A 20,294-nucleotide genomic window follows, 5' to 3' on the forward strand; every position below is an offset into this window, starting at 1 on the left:
CAGAACGTTCCAGCGAGGCTTTGTGACGTCAGCAGAACTCAGAGCACAAACAGCCGAGCAGAGGAGCTTCCTGTCAGCTCGCCTGACACACACACACACACACACACACACACACACACACACACACACACACACACACACACACACACACACACACACACACACACACAGGGTGAAAACAGCTGGGAGCTCACCTGTGCTGAAGGTAAGTGTTTGCTCAGGTGGGCTCGCTGACCTCAGTCTGACCTGATGTGACCGTCGTGTGATGGGACGAGCCGCTTTCCTCTCTCATGACAGAGCTGATTGTAAACACACCAGTGGGAGTGGAGGCAGTAACACTACACACTGACAGTAGAAATGAAACGTGTGTGTGTGTGTATGTGTTGTGCTCTCTCTTTCTCTGCAGGACACACACACACACACACACACACACACACACAGGTATCCACATGTGTACAGTGTGGATGTGTATTCAGGACATATCACATTATCAAATAAGAGAAAAGGGTTTTTCCTCAAACTTTATTTCAAGCTGCAGATGAAGACTCACTGCACTCGCTGTTTACTGTTGCTTATTCACATGATTGTGTGTGTGTGTGTGTGTGTGTACTGTAGTGACAAAACACACTTTTTTTTTTTTTTTTTTTTTTTTTTTTTTAAATAGCCTCTAGTTTCAAAGACGGTACCTAAGCAATCAGAAAAATCTGTAATATTAATGCTGCCAGAGTGGTAATAATAATAATTAGTAATTTTCTGCATCTTCACGAAGACAAAATAAAATAAAATACATAAAACCACAGAATCAATGTTGTTCACCTTGAGAGCGTTAAAACTGCTTATCGTTTTGTTTCATGCACAGGTGTTCACTGACACACCTGTGAAACCTACTTCGGCATTTTACGCTGCATCACTCCAATGCGCTTCGGGAAAACTCGATAATAATGACGTAGGAATCCTCCGCAGGCCACACCGTCCCAATTCACCAAACTTTTATTTACGGTAAATCTGATATCGGCACCTACGTCGGACGCCTCCTACGTGGGCACCGTAGGCTGCGACCAAGTCATCTAGCCCTTCGACTGAGACAGACCCTGGGAGTCTCCTGGAGGCTCACAAGGAGAGAGACAGGGTGAGGGAGCAGAGGAGCCAGGAAGATCGCTGAGTTCCAGGATGTCATGCAGGAGCAGGAGGCCACCATCAAAAGAATGGATTCCTGGGAAATATCATTAAAACCATTTCCCATTTCCCGGGAAATGTAATGACGGGAAACAGGAAAAAATGTTTTGCACGTTTATTCTAATGTTTATAGTAACGACACACATTTAGCCTGCCAGAGGACGCTGGCGCCAGCAGCTCGCTTTGTTTGGGATTATTTTCGCAGAGTAGACAGAGTAGTAGCGGTTCCGATAGCTTTTACAGCACGCAGATGCATGTAATGGCCTGCTTTAATGTCAGGAATGGATCTTATAATTCTTTTATTCTAACAATCATAAAAATAATCTAGCCTACCAGTGTTGAGCAAGCTACTTGGAAAATGTAGTGAGCTAATCTACCAGTTACTCTGCATTACATGAAGCTTCACTACACTGAAGCTCCCCTCCAGAGAAATGTAGCAAGTTACATCAACTACATCAAAGCTACTTTTTTTTTTTTTTTAACACTGAACCAACTTCATTCCAAGTCATTGCTCTTAGTGATCAATAAAACTGTCAGTCAGGCAGAAAAAAAAAAAAAAAAGCTCAGTTCAGTAGGGGAGACTGGGGACAGTTGCAACACTTTTTACATTACCCTCAGTTACTCAGAGACTATTTGGACTAGGCACACCAAATTTTTACATATTAAACCTACATCTGTCTGCTATATACCCATACCATTTAAAGATGGCTACATATAACATATCAATCACAATATTTATTTGAATAAAGGAATTCAAACGTTGCAACTGACCCCAAACCTGGGGACAGTTGCAACACGGATCAGGGACGGTTGCAACATATTAAAAAATCATTAAATTTCACCAATTATCTTCTGATTTTTGTCTGAATAAGCACAGTATACAGTATTAAAGTATTTACTAAGTTTTGTTTTGTGTAAAACATAGGCCTACCCTGAGTTAATGTGTAGATGTTACTGAAGCTATAGAAACTCAATATTTCAGTTTGGGACAAAAAGAATGGAATCGTTTGCAGTACAAAAAACATTTATTAAACATGTTAACAAACAGTTAACGGTTTTAGTTAACAAAATTAACATTGTTTTAAAACTCCAGTGAATACAAACTTTTGCTCAACAAGTTATTTGGGGAATTATTTTGTTTATCATTAGCATTAGTTTCTCATTATGATTGCCTGTTCTGTTCATCATGAGCAATGAAATATATTAATTGTGCCTATTTTGAGCTAAAAATCTTCAAAAATACTGTTGTGTGGTCTGTTTTGATATTAGCATAGGGACAGTTGCAACTGTTGCAACCGTCCCTGTGGTATCAGTCATGACAAAACACCATGTGCTAACTAGCCACAGTGACATTGACACATGTAAACGGTGTCACTGAATAGTCAACAAAACAGTGATTCAAGCTAGGTAGGTTTGGATTAATTCATACAAAAGACCAGGACAGTATGACAAAAATACAGCTCATGAAAAAATCTACTTTCATACCTCCAAAACAGTTTTGCCTTGATAAAAGCTGGACCAGATGATCAATATGGCCACTCTCTTATTTGTGGGTAGAGGGTCTAAGTGAGCATGTGCAGTGTGAGTGTCATCACTCTAGCATGTTTCTGATTGGAGAAATAAGGCTTGTTGCAACCGTCCCTTGTTGCAACTGTCCCCAGTCTCCCCTAGTTGAAACTGTGCTCTCTCTCTCTGCTTTAACTGCTATAAACCATGGCAACAACAACAAAAAAAATGCTTCACATAATTACAAAAAGCAGGTGGTGTGTAAAGCAGCACGTGAAGGACATCGAGACGCACAGGAGGAAGAGGCTGAGCCGACAGGAGGAGGACAGACGGAGGGAGGAGCTGCACTGGAGGGACAAACTGATGGAGAAGGTGCAGAAAAAAAGAGGAGAAGAAGAAGAAAAGGGAGGACGAGCAGAAGAAGTCCAGCTTCGGCCAAAAGTTCCTCCGTTTCTTCCAAAAGTGACTTTTTATTTCACACTCATCTTGAAAAAAAATATGATGAGATCTTCCAGAGACACACACACACACACACACACACACGCACACACACACTCTCACATAGCCAAACCCCCTGCCCCTCTCATCTCCAACCAGCCCTGCTTCCCTTTGACCCTCACACACACACACACACACACACACACACACACACACACACACACACACACACACAGCCCTAAGATGGTCTCATCCTGATGGATTTTTTTTTTCAAGATGAGTGCTCGCTCTTAAGAAGGATGTCATTTCCAACAGACCCAGTGGAAACTGCAGCCTCACAGCAGGAAGGGCGGGGCTTCAGCATATGGCCCCGCCCCCTTTGTGGGAGTGGGTGTGGTCTTCCCGGTTTCCTCCCACACTTCCAAAACCGCGGCGACGCGGCTGACACTTCAGTAAACCTGTCGCTGGTTGATGGTTTGTTCTGTGGAGTCTCTGCTTTGGGAGGAAGAGAAAGTTCTGGATTATTTCCTGCAGGCTGAAGTGCTGCCGCTTCAGTTTCAGCCACAGGAGGGAGAGCATCCAAGAAGATTTGCTAAAGAGCCGACGTCGTTTCATTTTGTGAAACTTCTCACTTTTCCTCTCTTCCATTTCAGAGTTTTTACTTTTGACTGCACTCCATTTCTCCAACTTCAGCTCCTCGGCTCCTGAGCCCAAAGGACACGGAGCAGTGAGAGTCCAACATCACATCACCTCTTCCAGGTTAATGCAGCAACAACTTGACACTCTGAGAGAGAGCAGGCTTCACATGTGCTCACTTTTCACACCTCAGGCCATTTTATTACCAAAACCTGTGGCTACTACATTTACAGTGATGACTATGAGATTACTGTAGCAGAATTATTAGGAAATGTGTGTAGAGAGTTGTGTAAATGTATATCAGTCTGTGTGTGTGTGTTTGTGTGTGGTCAAGATTTGAAAATGTGCAAAAGAATCTCTGAATGTGTACTGAAATCTGTGACTGTGTACAGGAATCTGCACGTGTGTACTCAGACTTTATGACCACATTTACAGATTCATCTCCACATTCACTTGCAAAACTGAACACAGATCTGCAGATGGTACAGATTTCTATTCCACATTTCCCAGTGAGATTATTTGCACATGGATTCCACTGAAGCAGCCGGAGAGACAAAGCTCAGGCAACAAGAGCTGCTTTGGTTTTCAACACATTCAGGCCTTAAAGAGTGAAACATGTGACATTATTGCTGTTTACCTTCATGTCCATGTTGCTCCTCTGGATCGCAGCAACAACTCTGGTCCAGCCCGCATCCACTTCATGGAGTTTAGCGTCGGACTGTTCCTCCGTTTTGTAAAAATTCAGGAGGAACAGATGTGAGAGGCAGAGTGGAGCCTGTCTGGCTGCCAAGCGCTGCAGTGTCAAAGAAGAAATGACAGAAAAACATCCAGAGTCTGCACAATATGAGTCCACACATGGATATTTCAGGCCACTTTCTGATTTATTATTTTAAATCAATCAGTTTGGTGCCTGTTGGCTCATGAAAATAACACAAAATGTAGAATTACATGAAGCAGAAAAGAGAAATGCAGCAAACACACAGCAGACAGGTTTGACTTTTAGCTCCCAGAGGAAAATAAAAGAACTGCTTTCCATCTTTCTGGAAAAAAATTCTTCATTCAGTGTCAAACCTTTATTTTTTTGCCAGCAGGTTTGCTAAAGTAAGCAGCCTGCTGGGTTTAACTTGACCTGCAGCTGATGGACACTTTGTAGAGCTAGCTCTAATTAATTTATCATAACTCATCATTAATCATTAACTTGGCAATTTGTCACAGAGAAAGCTTGTTTTGCTTATTGTACATATTTGAGAATCATTAGATGCAGATATTTCCATACTGAAATTGAAACTTTCAGAAGTTCAACATGATATAATCACCAAATGACTGGACAGACAGAGCAAACTGCAGGAATTAATTTCCAACAACTTCACAGGGTTTCCAGGCCTCTGCAGAGACCCTATGTATAAAAGTGCAATTAAGAAATACATCATCACATATTATAAAACATACATTGAAGTGCAATTAAGAAATACATCATTACACATTGTATACTAAATAGGTTCATTTTGCCTACATAAATAACTTAGGTTTATATTTTTCTTCTAAACAGCAGATGGACTGACGGACAGCAGGGATAAACGCCCTCTGGTACCTGGCACCAGGTGGCACAGTCATTCTACCACTCAGGTGGAATGACAACTTGGATATAACACACCTATCAGACATCACAGCAACATCACGTGACCATTCTGATGATGTCTGCAGAGACAGCAGTCGAAACTGTCAAGGTATGACACACAAAATTGTAAGCTTGTTTAGAAGAAAAATATAAACCTACATCATTACATATTATAAAACATATATTGATTATAAAGCATATGCTCAAGTGCACTTAAGAAATACATCATTACATATTATAAAACATATACTGCAGTGCTATTAAGAAATACATCATTACATATAAGACATATATTGAGGTACAATATCAAACATTTTACTCTAAAAAAGGCATTATTCTAACGTCTGGGCGACTAGTTAAGGACAACACACATCTGTTTTACTTTTCAAAACCAAAAATTGTTCTAATATAAAAACAGCACAAAGTCAATGCTTCCTAACACATGTTGTTGAGAGGCACCACATGTCGTCGTCCAATAGAAACACAGCTGGCTTAAAATGACATCTTTTCTTAGAAAACAGCCGTGACAATAATACAAAAAATAAGAAAATATTAACCTAAAAAAGGCTGATAAAAATATAATACAAAGTTTTGCAGTTAAGAAAAACTCAGTACCTCAAATGATTAAAAAAAGACAGTGCATATGTATAGTGCACATGAGTAAGAAGTGTGCAAAAAGACATGTGTGTGATTACAGAAAGATAATGGATGTCAGTCTAATATAGTAAAACTGTGGTTTGGCTACAGCATCAAGTGTGTGTAGCAGTGCAGGACGTCCTTTAGGCTCTGACACAGCGCTGACTTGGCCAGAGGGAGGAGCTGTGCTTCATTACATCGTTTTTTTCTGAAATTAGCCCAAAACTGTATACGACAAAACTGTCCCGGTTACTGGTGACTAATCACTGATTAAAAAGAAAGACCAGACCAGTGAGACTGTGGGGACGTCCCTCTGAATTTCCTCTCAAGATGCCCCAAAGTAAAAAAAAAAAAAAAAAAAAACATTTTCCCACACTGTACAAAAGTGTCACACACACTCTGACATGTTTACACATTTATGGCACAATAACAGTAAATTCTGTGTATTGATAAATGTCTGTATCGACGAGCTCTGAAGCTTCCCTGAGGCGACGTCACGCTTTGGGTGAAACATTCAAAGGAAGGCACCATTTCATCAAATTTACAAAACCTATGGATTATGACGTGTGACATCAACATGACACCCTCACAAGCTGAATATCTGAGGGGAGAAGTGCTGACAGTAGTTTGGGTGCTGAGGAACACCGACACCTCGTCCCATTTTTATTCTTTGGTCAAATTTTATGGTCATGAGGATATGTTCACATTATCGCACAAGAGAAGTTTTGGGCGGCCATTGAGTTTAAATGGTGACAGATTGTTTCTGATGCCAATGAGTAACGCAGTTCTTCCTTTGGTTAGTTGTGTTTTCACATCAACCCAAGGGTTTCAGAGAGGTACTTGTCTTCCTCACAGAGAAATGTGATCATCTCTAAACTAGCACGCTCCCCTTTGTCCATCACCATGCTGATACCAAAACTGGCCATTTCTGTTTTGTTTTGCTTCACATCTGCTGCCTCCCTCTCGGACTTACTTATCACCCCGTTGTGATGAAGCCTGTCCAACAGACTTTTGAGCATAGGTCCTGATACCCTGTTGATGAAGGGCTCCCATACAGAGCGCAAAATCTCAACAGAGGTGAGATGCTGACCTCCCTGAACCTGGGGTCTCCTGACAGCAGCTGATGAAAGATAAACTCGATTTCTCCATACACAGTGGGAACTGTCACGATCTCTCAGAAGCAGCTTAATACTTTCCATCTTGTCTTTCAGAATGACTTGGAATGTGGTCAAGAAATTATGGTAGTTTTCACAGTCGAATTCTGCCTTCTTTGGTTGTATTCGAATTGATGTATCTTTGTGAGAGGCTGACAGCACGTACTTCTGCTTTGGGTAGAGCCGACACTGTGGGGGCACCTCTATGTATCTCTCACATGCATTTCTTTTCTCCCGTTGGTTCTGCACGTTCCTGAGCACAACGTTTCCTGGCAGTAACAACACATTAAGGAGGGATATAGAATCAACTGGAGGAGTGTAGAACAGAAACACAGCTGCCTTAATCGGGTAAGGTGGTGAGTTTTTATCCCTGGCAACACCAAAACGGGAAAATCCAGTGATGTTGATAACAACATGAGTTTCTGTTATCTCATGTGGAAAGATGAACTCGGTGCCCTCGTCGGTCACATGAGCCACTGACAAGAACTGACATGCACCTGTAGATCTGATCTCACAATGTGGGAGATGAAGCTGGCAGACAGACTGCTGCCGGCATTTGATGTCAAACAGCGGTCCTGCAGGCTTCTTGTGATGCTGGGCGAGCAGCCTCCGGTCCCAGTGGACGATCCTGTAAGTCACATCCCCTTCTCCCTCCATGTTAAACACCAGGCCTGTCACACTGCACTGGTACAGGCCTGGGCTGGTGCACTGGAACCTGTAGATTTCACTGTTTCCATCATCAGAGATCTCAGGCGTGAACCTGTCAAAGCTTTTCTGTGACATGATATCAGGTAAACTCTGAGATCGCTTCTGTTGTGTATGTTTCCTGTTCCTTGTGGAGGGAGTTTCACTCAGTGAGGGCATGATGCCAAAACGAAAGAAGGCACTGGATTCTCCACTTCTCTGGAACGGGAGGAGAAAAGAAGCTGGCATAGTGTCTGTGGCTGAGGGGGGGCTAGCTGTGACCAGTGGAATCTTTTCCTCTATGGCGTCGTGGTTTTCTCCTAACTGGCTTTTCAATACCAAAAAATCATTCCTAAATATATCTCTTAATGTGTCTTCTGCAATGTCTCTGACAGTGGAGTCCATGAGGGACCTGTGGCTATTCTCAGGAAACAGAGGACCAGTGACTGAACTCGTGGCCACATCTGAAGTGGAAGTGGGGGTATGAATTGGGAGGCTGCCATCGTCTGTGGCATTTCTGTTCTGAGGTGTTAAGACCTCGGCTGATTGTTCTTCAGGACCCTCACAACTTTGAAACAGGCTTGACTGGGGTTTTGGAGAAGAACTCTGCTTGGAGGCTTCTTGTGCAGAGTTAGAGAATGTAATGATGGATGAAGGGGCACAAACAGAGGAAGAAGCCATGGTTGCAGGATAAAAAAGCTGGGCACCACTTGTATCTTTTTGGGAAGGAATTGTTGTGTAGGAGACACCTGCCTTTCCTTCAGGATAACTAAGTGACTTCTGACCCTCTGGTCCACGAGGTCGGACTGAAGGGTTCAAAGGAAGAGGAGGGGGGCTAAACTTAGATCTCCCTGTGTAAACATAGGAGTCTGGAGAATACAAATGATCACTACCATCCTCCATCAATGAGATTTCTTTACGCTTGCGTTTTTGTAATTGACTTGAAAGTGTATCCCTTCTCTCTCTTAGATGATTCAGAGAGGGAGAGTAGATCATTGTTCTTCCTGGAATTGAGGTAACCACAGGAGAAAGAGAAGCACTTGCATTTGCTACAGACAGCGGGGGTGTTGTCAATTTTGTTTCTGTGACTTCTGTGGGGGGGGCAGGTCTTCTTAAACTTGCTAGCTCAGCTTCCAATCTCCTATAGTGCTCGGTATGCTTGCCCTGGTGGGAAGAAATTCTGCATCTGGACTCTGAAGGCAGAGATGCACTCGGTATTTGAATCTTCAGTGGGTAAAAGAGAGGAGGAGGAACAGGTGGTGGAGGTGGGGGGTGCCGACAGATGCTCGGGGTGAGGAGGCCAAATTTAATCAAGTCACCTCCTACCTTGCTGTGTCTCAGCTGTATCGGCTCTCGGTAATTATGCCAATATGACGATGCAATCACACTTGGAGCTGTTGTTGTAGCTGACATCACGCCGCTCGCTGCATCCCGTCCATAGCTCTCAGCCAACAAGGAGGACTGCTCGCTGCGGCGCTCAGGTGTCCCTCCAGCCACCGAGCCTTCGTCTGACAGTGAAGTCTGGCTGCTGGGTGTCTGTGCTAACTTAGCTCGCTCTGAGCAAATGGAGGAGTATGCAGAATCTGAATCATCACTATCATCTTCCATCAGTGAGATTTCTTTACGCCTGAGTTTTTGTAATTGACTTGAAAGTGTATCCCTTCTCTCTCTTAGGGGAGAGTAGATCGTTTTTCTTCCTTGAATTGAGGTAACTTCAGGAGAAAGAGAAGCACTTGCATTTGCTACAGACAGGAGGGGTGTTTTCAATTTTGTTTCTGTGACTTCACAGGGGGGACCAGGTTTACACTGAGAAGAAATGGTACTGATGCTGGTATTCGCTGAAACTGGCATATGTGTGTCCAAACCAAACCCTCTGTAGGGAGGTTCAGTGACACAGGACGCTTCATCATGTCCAAGAACAGGAGAGAAGGGGAGTGGTTCAGTTCCTGTCAGGAGGCTGTAACTGGGAGAATTTATTGTGTCTGCAACTTTCCCTGGTGGTTGGAGAGACTTTCCCCGAAGTCCATCATGATGATGGACTTCAGTAACAGGAGAGACATAGGGTAGTGGTGTATATAGTGGTGTATATACAGGCAGAGGGAGTGTGCCATAGTGCTTAGTATAGTTGCTCTGTTGTGAAGAAATTCTGCGTCTGGACTCTGAAGGCAGAGATGCACTGCGTCTTTGAATCTTCCTCAGGGGCGATTTCTGAAACAGAGGAGGAGCAACATGATGAGCCAACCTGGGAAAATGGTATCTAAATGGGATGACGTCACTTTAGGACTGAGGAAAGAGGAGATAATGGCGCTTTCCCACTAGTACCTACTCGGCTCGACTGGCCTCGGTTTCGTTAGTTTTCCATTACAACTGACTACCATCTCGCCGTCGGTGGAGTCGTCATAGCAAGGCCGCCACACCGCCAAGCACAGAAAAGTCTCCACCTCTTCATTTGACCACGGTACCGGTTTGCTTGCCATTTTCCAACTTTGCCAACTTCAGCGATGATCAATGCGCAAGGTCACTGTTGCCGTTTTCTTTTAAAAATGCCAAGTTTGGTTTTCGTGAAGGAGTCACTCTCATGTGTCGTCACTCCCTGTCCAATCATTGGCCTGCGCGATGTTTACGTCACATTTCGGCTCGACTCAGCTCGCTTGGAACCCCAGCCGAGTAGGTACTAAAATAGTACCTGGTAAAAGGTACTACCACATTATGGAAAAGCTTACAGACTGAGTCGAGTCAAGCCGAGTCGAGCCGAGTAGGTACTGGTGGGGCGGACGCCACAATTAATCAAGTCACCTCCTACCTTGCTGAGTCGCTGCTGCATCTGATCTAGGACATGATGGTAATCTGATGTTGTGCTCACACTTGGAGCTGTTGTTGTAGCTGACATCACGCCGCTCGCTGCATCCCGTCCATAGCTCTCAGCCAACAAGGAGGACTGCTCGCTGCGGCGCTCAGGTGTCCCTCCAGCCACCGAGCCTTCGTCTGACAGTGAAGTCTGGCTGCTGGCTGTCTGCGCTAACTCTTCTCTGTCTTCATCTGACAGCTTTCCACGCTTCACTCCATGCAACCCCCTGCTGCCGCGCTGTGAACGCTTCATCTTTTCTCCTGGTTTGACTTTCTTCTTTCACCCTTTTATCCTCGACTTCCTCTGGGCTTTTTCCGCGTCCTCCTGGAACCATAAAAGAGAGCAGAGAAATTAAAATTCTCATGGGTCGCTGGGTGCCATGGCTTTTATGCTGCTTTAATGTGTTTTTAAGTGCTTATGTCCACTTGGTGCACTGGGGTGAGTGACTAAGTGGAACTGACTATTAATTAACAACCATGCTGCATGTTATTACTGATTTCCTCCTTACTGCATCAATAAAATGACTTTCTTTTTCTTTTCTTTTTTTTTTTTTTTTTCCTTTTGTCTGTGACTTCCTTGAGAAGAGCCTGCAGGGGAGTTCTGCAGCACCTGTGGCTGGACAGGCTTTTAATGCAGTTATCTTTTAACATTCATGCAAAATATGAGAGTAAAGTTTCAAGCTGATATGAAGTTGCAGTTTCAAGTAAACAGCACAGATGTCTTTCAATGCAACACAGGCAGTGAAAGAGCCACATCACTTAATTTTCATCAGCTGCAGGTCTGATACACGGCGAGCAGCAGTGTATGCAGTGTGTGGCTGGTAAATCTGTGACTTTATAATCTTAGAATTTTCAATTTTTTACTTTTTAAACTTAATTCTGAGTTATTTTCCCCAGAATATTACCCTACCCGCCTCCCCAGCTTCATATTTTTTTTCTCCTACAGTGACCTTAATACAGCATCGTAGGTTCCTTGACTGAAAAACAAAACAAAAAAGACAAATTAATTTTAAAAAAAAAGAAAAAGAATTTCCCAGAGGCTTTTCTCATGAATTTACCACTGCACTCTCTGAAATTCAAAGTAATTTTTTCACCCCATCCTTAAAATAGCCCTTGCCATTCTTGCTTAGATCATTTAATGTAAATTAAATGTCTTTGCTGGTCAATCATTTACAAAACTGAAAGTCTGCTGTCCAAGTGCAAGTGAATGCTGACTCTCTCCTCCACTCCACAGCACAATCTACCACTCAGACTCATGCAAGTTGTCTGCATTCAGTTTTCAGAGCGATTCACCAGTGACAGAAAGACAACCACATTTACTTTCAGCTCTAAAGAAATCAGAATAATCAGGACTTTGTAAGGCCAGTGGATCTGTTTTCAGACAGTTTGTAGTGCTAATAAAAGTCACCTATCTATTTACCTGTCTGTCTGTCTACCTGTCTATCTGTCTGTGTATTGATCTGTCTGCCACCCTGTAAAATGCCCATGCCCCCCTTGAGCATCACTGTTTTTCTAGATCCGCCCCCTGCCTACAATGGCCTCGACACGCCGTCGCCGTTGTTGAGATTTTGAATAGTCAAAAACACAGTGGATTTCTGTCGTGTCTCTTTAGGAAAGTTTTCCGTCCTGCTGCTGTGTGTTTTTCCAGCCGGAGTCTGTCTGGTTTCTGTGTCTAAAGCCTCGTCATGAAGCTCCTCCAGCCCGGAGCAAACCTCTCCTGCCTGCCGCCTCCCTGCTGCGGACGCGGGGCTTCAGCACAGCCGCCTTGGTCTTGGCCACATGTGTATGAGCTTGTTAGGACACGATGACTGACTACACCATTTGTACTCGTTAAGTAACTAAACCAACAGAGGTTACGCCGACTTACCGACCGAGGATGACCCGCTGATGCATTGGGGAAACTTGGGGACAGGTGGGAAACAGCGAGGCGGAAGCGGAGCTGACCGGATGTCGAAGCTCACTGGCCTGAACGGGTTTTGTCTTCTAGCAATAAAAGTACATCCTGTAGTTCTTTAAAAAATCTACAAATACATAAATGATGTTGTATGGGTTACAGTCTCCGACTCCCGCTTCCTTGTGTTTTTTCTGTTAAAACTTTTACACAAACACACCAACCTTTACTAACAATAAAGGCATGGTAAAAATAATGAATGTAGGAGTCCTAGGGTTCTCTGCAAGTTTAAATTATTCGATTAAAATACATGGTTTCACAGCATTCTTCTTTTAATTTCAGTGATGAGAAGTAGTGAAAAAGTTCCTTGTGAAATATGAAGAAATTTGGTTGTATTTACAAAAAGCTATTTTTGTGTAAAAATAGTAATAATAATAATAATAATAATAATAATAATAATAATAATAATAAAAATACAGAAAACAAACATACAAACAAACAAACAAACAAACAAATGCCAAATGTTTGATTTGTGTTTTGATGAATATTTTATTTTATCTGTTTTACTATTATTATTTACCTGATTAATTATGAGACATGAACGTGAAATATTCTGGTTTGAATTATGAGTTGAATTGATAACAACTATGAAGTTATGGCTAATTTTAATTATTAGAAGCTGACATAGCTGTGTATTATTGATGCCTATTCTCACCCCCGCCTTCTCTTTATAGACAGGTGACTGCAGCACCCGGGTTATATTAGGGTTGGCTGTTGGGGCCGGCGAGGCTCTCGGTTTCAGGCACGCAGCCATACAGTTTTAGACCGCTGCTAAGCATTGTTTTTTGGTTTTGTTTAATGGAATGGAAAAGAGGGTAATCAACGGATTTGATCTGTCTGTCACTCCATGCTGCGGCAAGAAGTCTAGTTTTTGGAAATAAATATCTTGAACCAGAGGAAAAGTGTTTGGATTTCATGGTCATTTAAAAACAATAGCGCTGTAGCGCGTCTGACATGGATGCATGTAACCGAGAACCAAGAGCATCTTTTATAAGAAAAGATTGCACTTACACAATATTCGTAATCAAAATGTATCGATTTCATTCATTTTATGTTAAATCTATTTAAATGTCATCACTGGTGCTGGACAGACGTCAGACTTCTGTGTTTAAAGTCTTGTGAAAGACTATGCTCAATTTTTTTTTTCCACAAGCATTTACACTGAAGTGAAATTAATCGATTCATCATTTTGCTGAGAACCACCTGGAGGGCTCTCACGCCCCCTGGGAGGACTCCCAACCCCACTTTGAAAGGCACTTCTTTCACTAACTAAGAGGTTCAAACAGTAAAACCACAGATCTATAATAAGTCCAGTAAAACCCACTGTTAGTGATGTAGGAAGCTGCTGTTTTGTTTAGTTGAGGGAATGAATACCAAGTAGTGGCAATGTTTAGAAATTATTTTTAGTATAATTACACCCAAAGTTTATGTGGTGAGTAAAACTACTTCATACTTTCTTCTTCTTTCAGTTTCGGTTAATATGAAAACATAAAATAATGAACTAGAAATCAATAAAAATAAAAAAACATCTCTTTGAAAAATAATTAGGAAAAAGAATAATTTTAATTTTTGGATAAAACTCACGACCTGTTATTTTCTCACATAAATTGGCAAAAAAAATGTTTAGAAATTATTTTTAGTATAATTACACCCAAAGTTTATGTGGTGAGTAAAACTACTTCATACTTTCTTCTTCTTTCAGTTTCGGTTAATATGAAAACATAAAATAATGAACTAGAAATCAATAAAAATAAAAAAAACATCTCTTTGAAAAATAATTAGGAAAAAGAATAATTTTAGTTTTTGGATAAAACTCACGACCTGTTATTTTCTCACATAAATTGGCAAAAAAAAAAAAAAAAAAAAAAAAAAAAAAAAAAAAAAAAGGATATTCATGCTCATAACGGTAATTTTATAATTATTACAGGTAAATGTTCAAAAGTCTGCTCACGCGTCCATAACCTTACAGTTGAAATCTGACGATGATCATTTCTCCTGAACATCCACTAGATGGCAGTGTAAGATCACAGTACTGGCGCACAGCACCGCTCAGCATCCTCTCCTGGTGACAGTGTTTAATGCTGAAGATAATGGTGGTGGGTGGGAACTATAATTTAAATTTTGACCTTATGTTTTTTTTCTGTTTGTTTGTTTTTAAATCAGCTTAGGCCTTTGACTTTTTATGAGCTTGTTCTGGTGATTGAAAAAGAGAAATTTCTGGTCTAAAGCAGCACATTCATTTTGTTTATAGAAATATGTAGGTATTTGTGGGGATGGTCTGTTGTTTATGATCTAAAAATTATGTGTTTCTTGTTCTCTGACATGAGGATACTGAAAAAAAAAACATGGCACTGATAAAATATAATATAAATATAAATATAATATATAAAATATTGTCTCACAGATGAAGCTGTGCAGACTGCAGGCATGGCATTGTGGGTGGGCCTCATTTTTAATTTGAATTTATTAAATATTATATGAAGTTAAATATTTGAATTGAGGAGCTGCACCCCACGACCCTTATGGATAAGTGGTTTGGAAAATGAATGTATGAAAGTGATGAGTAGTGATGGTTTGCATCTGTAATTCCAGAAACTGCAGAATGCAATCCTGATGGGCAGGAAATATTAATCAACTTTAACTGGTTTTGAGGCTATTATGCAGTGTCCTGATTGGTGGAAAGTGTTGTCCTCACACTTGCATAAAGATGTGGCTTCTATTCATACAATGGTGTGTTCTTGCCACTCTTCCATGAAGCCAGATTTGTGGAGTGCACAATTAGTAGTTGACTAATGGAATATTTACCCCCGAAATCACAATGCTGCCTATTTTGTGTTGGTCAATTACATAAAACTCCAATAAAACACATTTAAATTTGTGGTTGTAATGTAAGAATAAGAATATAAGAAGAATAAGAATCACTTTATTGCCATTGTCATGGTTAACAATGAAATTAGGTGCAATCCTTCAATGCAGCATAGAAAAACATAATAAATGTGACAAAATGTGGAAAAGTTCAAGGGGTGAATACTGAACGTGAACTGTCTAAACATGTAAATAATGACGTCGACTCACAGATCTGCTCTACATGCTGTTCTGTATTGTCTCTTCAAAATATCAGTTACAGTTAGTTCTTTAAAAAAGGAAACATGAAAATGAAATTTCATTGTCTAGGATTGTTGAGGAACATAAAGGAGCAGTTCACCCAATTAAAGGAAAGATTTTGTCATTTCCTCCCTTCATGCCACTGGAAACTACCCAGAAATTCACAGGAAAACCAAAGCCACAGCGAGCCGACCCCGAAGCTGCATCTCAGCCATTCATTTCATTTTCATTTTAGGGTGAACTATTCCTTTAACGTCTTGACAGAAATGGAAACTTTCACAAGTTCAACACAATATAATCACCAAATGACTGGACAGGCAGCGCAAACTGCAGGAATCCCTCATGGAATTTGAGGAATGACAGCAAGGTTTGCAACAACACAAACACGTGTGTTTCAGGACTGGACAAGTGCACATCCTTATCATTTTCAGATCAGTAAATTATCAAACTTCCAAAAACTTAACATGGTTTCCAGGCCTCTGCAGAGGCCCTATGTAAGTGCGCTTAAGAAATACATCATTACATATTGTAAAGCATATGCTGAAGTGCAATTAAGAAATACATCATTACATATTATAAAACATATGTTGATTGTAAAAGATACATTGTGCTATTGAGAAATACATCATTATATATTATAAAACATATGCTGAAGTGCAATTAAGAAATACATCATTACATATTATAAAACATGTTGAAGTACAACATCAAACAGTTTACTGTAAAAAAAAAAAAAAGGCGTTATTCTAACATCAGAGGCCTGTTGCACAAAACTAGGATAAGGGATTAAGCCGGGATATCTTGGTTATCCTGGATTAACTTATCCTTGATCCGGTTGCACAAAAGTAGGATAGTGGATAGCAGGATATGTTTTGATATAAGTTACCATGGAGATTTATTCTGTGGAGCTAGCCTGCTCCAGACCAGGCTAAGTTCCAGGATTTATTTAATCTTATCCCTTATCTCAGTCAACAGTCACCACAAACGGAAACTAAACGTTATTCCACTGCCCACTACGCATTGTTATCACATCGACACCTTCCTAAAATAATCGCCTAAGTCATTTTTTCAGGTTTTTCAAGAGACACAAAAAAATTCACCAAAAATTAACTATGATATTTATTGATAATTTCACTCAAAAATGTTATATAAAAGAAGATGACTACTGACATACTAAAAACAATGTCAGTCAATTATGTAATATAACAGAAATAAATGACTTAGGCAAATTTCTGAACATGCCTTTGTTGACTTAGGCAATTGTAATATGTTATATGCCAAAGTTATACTAAACCTCATCACTTACCAATTGAGGATGAGCCCTGGATCATTGAAATAACTTCACTGGCAGAGAAAATTTTCTTTCTTCTTGATACCGCTGCCATCCTGAAATATTTAAAATAGCCTAAAAATGTTTTTTTTTTGTTTTCCTTAGGCAAAAATAAAACTACCAAAGTCACAGTTTTTGCACACAAGCGATTTAGGCAGTTATACTTCAGGGGTAGAATGGCATGACCTGTTCTGATGCTGGTGATTTCACCAGAGGTGGCCAGCATCAAGAGGAGATGATTTAGGCAAAAAACTTGTTTTTGACAAAAAAAAAAAAAAAAAAAAAAAGACTTAGGCGATTATTTTAGGAAGGTGTTGAAACTAGACCCCCTGTCATTATTTAAACATTTGTGATCATTAATTTGATGATAAATGATGATTTTAGATGTTGCAATATTAGATAATTTACAGTTTCCCATAGACTATAAAATACACATCCCATATAAATATAAATACACATCAAAGAGTAACATGACATTCCTTTATTGAATAAGGATAAATCAAAGCAGGTAAACAATCAGCTCCTTCACACAGTGACTCTACATGATAGAAAGCACAGAATCAAAGCATATTATACAATACAAGAATAAAGACACATTCAAAGGTCTGTATGTAATACACCCTGCATGTCTGCACACTGAAATAAATGCAGGACAAATCCATACACAACAAATGAACAGACAAATTGTAGTGGCTATTTGTCTTAAACAAACGAACAATAACAACCAAAAAAAAAGAATAAGAAAACTTATCCTAATAACTCAAAACAATCAAACGACCACTGAGGCACTAAGGGAGTAAAATCACGCAGGGAGAGAAATGAGTCCATTGTCCAGGCAAAAGTCAGGATTTGGTAGTTTATTTCCTTTGGAAAACAAAAGCAATGGCCTCTGCCACCTCTCTTTGTCTCTCATCCTGGTAAAAAACCATGACCCTTCCCCAGTGCCTAGCTCACCTGTCCCAGATTGCCCTCTTATAAATTAACTTGGCGTGCCCCGTTACCTACAACTTTCAAAATAAAAGCATAAACAGTAATCTAAATCAGAATAGTGCTGATGGCCTAATGAAATTACTTAATGTGTTAAGTTAATACGTAATGTGTAAACTAAACTAAAGGAATAAATATTTAAACAGTATTACAAAAATAACAAATAGCTCCAACACAAATGAATGGATGCAGTAGCAAGCTTGTATACACACAGTATACAGCCCAAACGACATAAGAGGCAAAATCAGTTTAAATACAATTAAACATTTTTTTTTTTTAATTCCTCTGCCAATGCAGGCCATATTTAACTGAAATTCACAGCATGCGTCTCTGCCACTGCAGGACATATTTAACTTAAATTTAGAGCATGCATGTTAACTAAAATAATTTAACACATGTTGGTCCCTGAGCAGCCGACCACTGTAGTCATCAGGGAAGATGCAGGATTGTCCCAGTCTGTGTGTGATGGCACTCTGGGGGCCCTCTCCTTCCTCAGGCAGGCCACACTGTGGAGGACAGCACAGGACACAGTGATGTCACATGCCCTCAAAGGGCTGACCCTTAAGTCCTAAAGACAGTGAAAGCACCTTCAGGAGGCCAAAGGTCATTTCAGTCCTGGCACTTGTCCTGGCATGGGCAGGACTGTAAGGCCTGCTGTGCCCCCTGGGGGTCTGTGGTGTCAGGAGAAAAGGCTGGCAGGTATACCCCCTGTACCCCAGCAACACACCAGAGAATTCACCTGTCAATACAAAATCTCGTCATCACAGCCTCATAAATAGAGTGACATTCTTGACACAGCCATGATGTAAAAAGTGGTTATTAATAGAGGTTGTGTGGCTCACCTTGTGATAGGTGCTGATAGATTCCAGAGGTCTGAAAGACTCGGGAGTCATGGACTGAGCCAGGCCACTTTGCCACAACATTGCTGATCAGACAGTCAGCATTGCAGACCATCTGAAATTATAAGATGAAGACTATTAAACCAATCAACTGACATCACAAGCAAAGTACAGTGTTCATTAACTGACAATATCAAAAAGTCATGTTCACCTAAACATTAATGCTGTGAAAGGATTTCCTATTCAAAAAACCCGCCTCATGGGCACCTGAGGGGGATTTTTATCTTGATGTGCATGCAGAGGAGCATGGAGCATGAGGGGCAAATATAAGGATAACATAAAAGGAACTTTATTTATCCTAAAGTGAAATTCAATTCAGTCAGTGAGCTCATCTATTTATCAAATTGTTATACAGTCTGATGGAGTTACATTTACACAATTTCACTCACATCTGCAGTCAATTTCACTTACAATTTCAACTGATTAATAATCAGAGTACAACTACGTTTTCGGAGATGTTAATTAACTATTTGGATTGTAATTGTGATGGTTTCAGCGGAACAGTCAGTGTGTATTTGCGCACTACTTACGCATTCAGGCGGTCTGCAGTACTTTTCCACGCTTTCTCTCGTTGTTGATAGCAGTGGCCGTGTTGTCCTTCTTTTTTATTTGATCTTTCACCTCCTCGTAAGCCTCCATAAGGATTTCTGCCTCAGAGGGGGAGAAATACGCTGCTCTCGCTGCCATGGTGGATCGGTGAATCTGTGATCGATGGTGGGGTCTACTGAGGAAGCCGCGTGCGCGCACTTATCCAGGATAGGTTTCAGCTGGCTTGTTGAATCCGTGTCTGCTGATCCTGGCTTGGCGTTTGTGCAACCAATTGAGCCTGGACGCTCTTGTTTTGGATTCGTTGAGCTCGGCTCACTCACTTATCCCGGATGTCTTAATCCTACTTTTGTGCAACGGGCCCCTGGGTGACTAGAAACAGCTGGCTTAAAATAACATCTGTTCTTAGATAATACAAATGATAACTCAAATGATTAAAAAAATACAACAGAGTGCATATGTATAGTGCACATGAGTAAGAAGCTTGCAAAATGACACAGCATCAAGTGTGTGTAGCAGTGCAGGACGTCCTTTAGGCTCTGACACAGCGCTGACTTGGCCAGAGGGAGGAGCTGTGCTTCATTACATCGTTTTTTTTTCCTGAAATTAGCCCCAAACTGTATACGACAAAACTGTCCTGGTTACTGGCGACTGATCACTGATTAAAAAGAAAGACCAGACCAGTGAGACTGTGGGGACGTCCCTCTGAATTTCCTCTCAAGATGCCTTAAAGCAAAAAAAAAAAAAAAAAAAAAATTCCCACATTACAAAAGTGTCACAC

The 20,294-nt window shown here is 40.9% G+C and overlaps 1 protein-coding gene across 1 annotated transcript; it reads right to left on the minus strand.

Moving 5' to 3' along the window:
* Nucleotides 1-6,721: 6,721 nt before the first annotated feature.
* Nucleotides 6,722-8,164, minus strand: LOC115378931 (NACHT, LRR and PYD domains-containing protein 1b allele 3-like). Its single transcript, XM_030079508.1, has one exon. It carries the CDS (start codon nt 8,095-8,097, stop codon nt 6,820-6,822), a length of 1,278 nt encoding a protein of 425 aa, XP_029935368.1. The 5' UTR covers nt 8,098-8,164; the 3' UTR covers nt 6,722-6,819.
* Between the last annotated feature and the right edge of the window lie 12,130 nt (nt 8,165-20,294).

This window comes from Myripristis murdjan, chromosome 20 (assembly GCF_902150065.1).
Source record: "Myripristis murdjan chromosome 20, fMyrMur1.1, whole genome shotgun sequence".
Classification (NCBI taxonomy): domain Eukaryota; kingdom Metazoa; phylum Chordata; class Actinopteri; order Holocentriformes; family Holocentridae; genus Myripristis; species Myripristis murdjan.

Excerpts from the sequence above, each read along its gene's own strand:
- LOC115378931 (XM_030079508.1), bottom strand. The coding sequence starts at position 8,097 with ATGCCAGCTTCTTTTCTCCTCCCGTTCCAGAGAAGTGGAGAATCCAGT.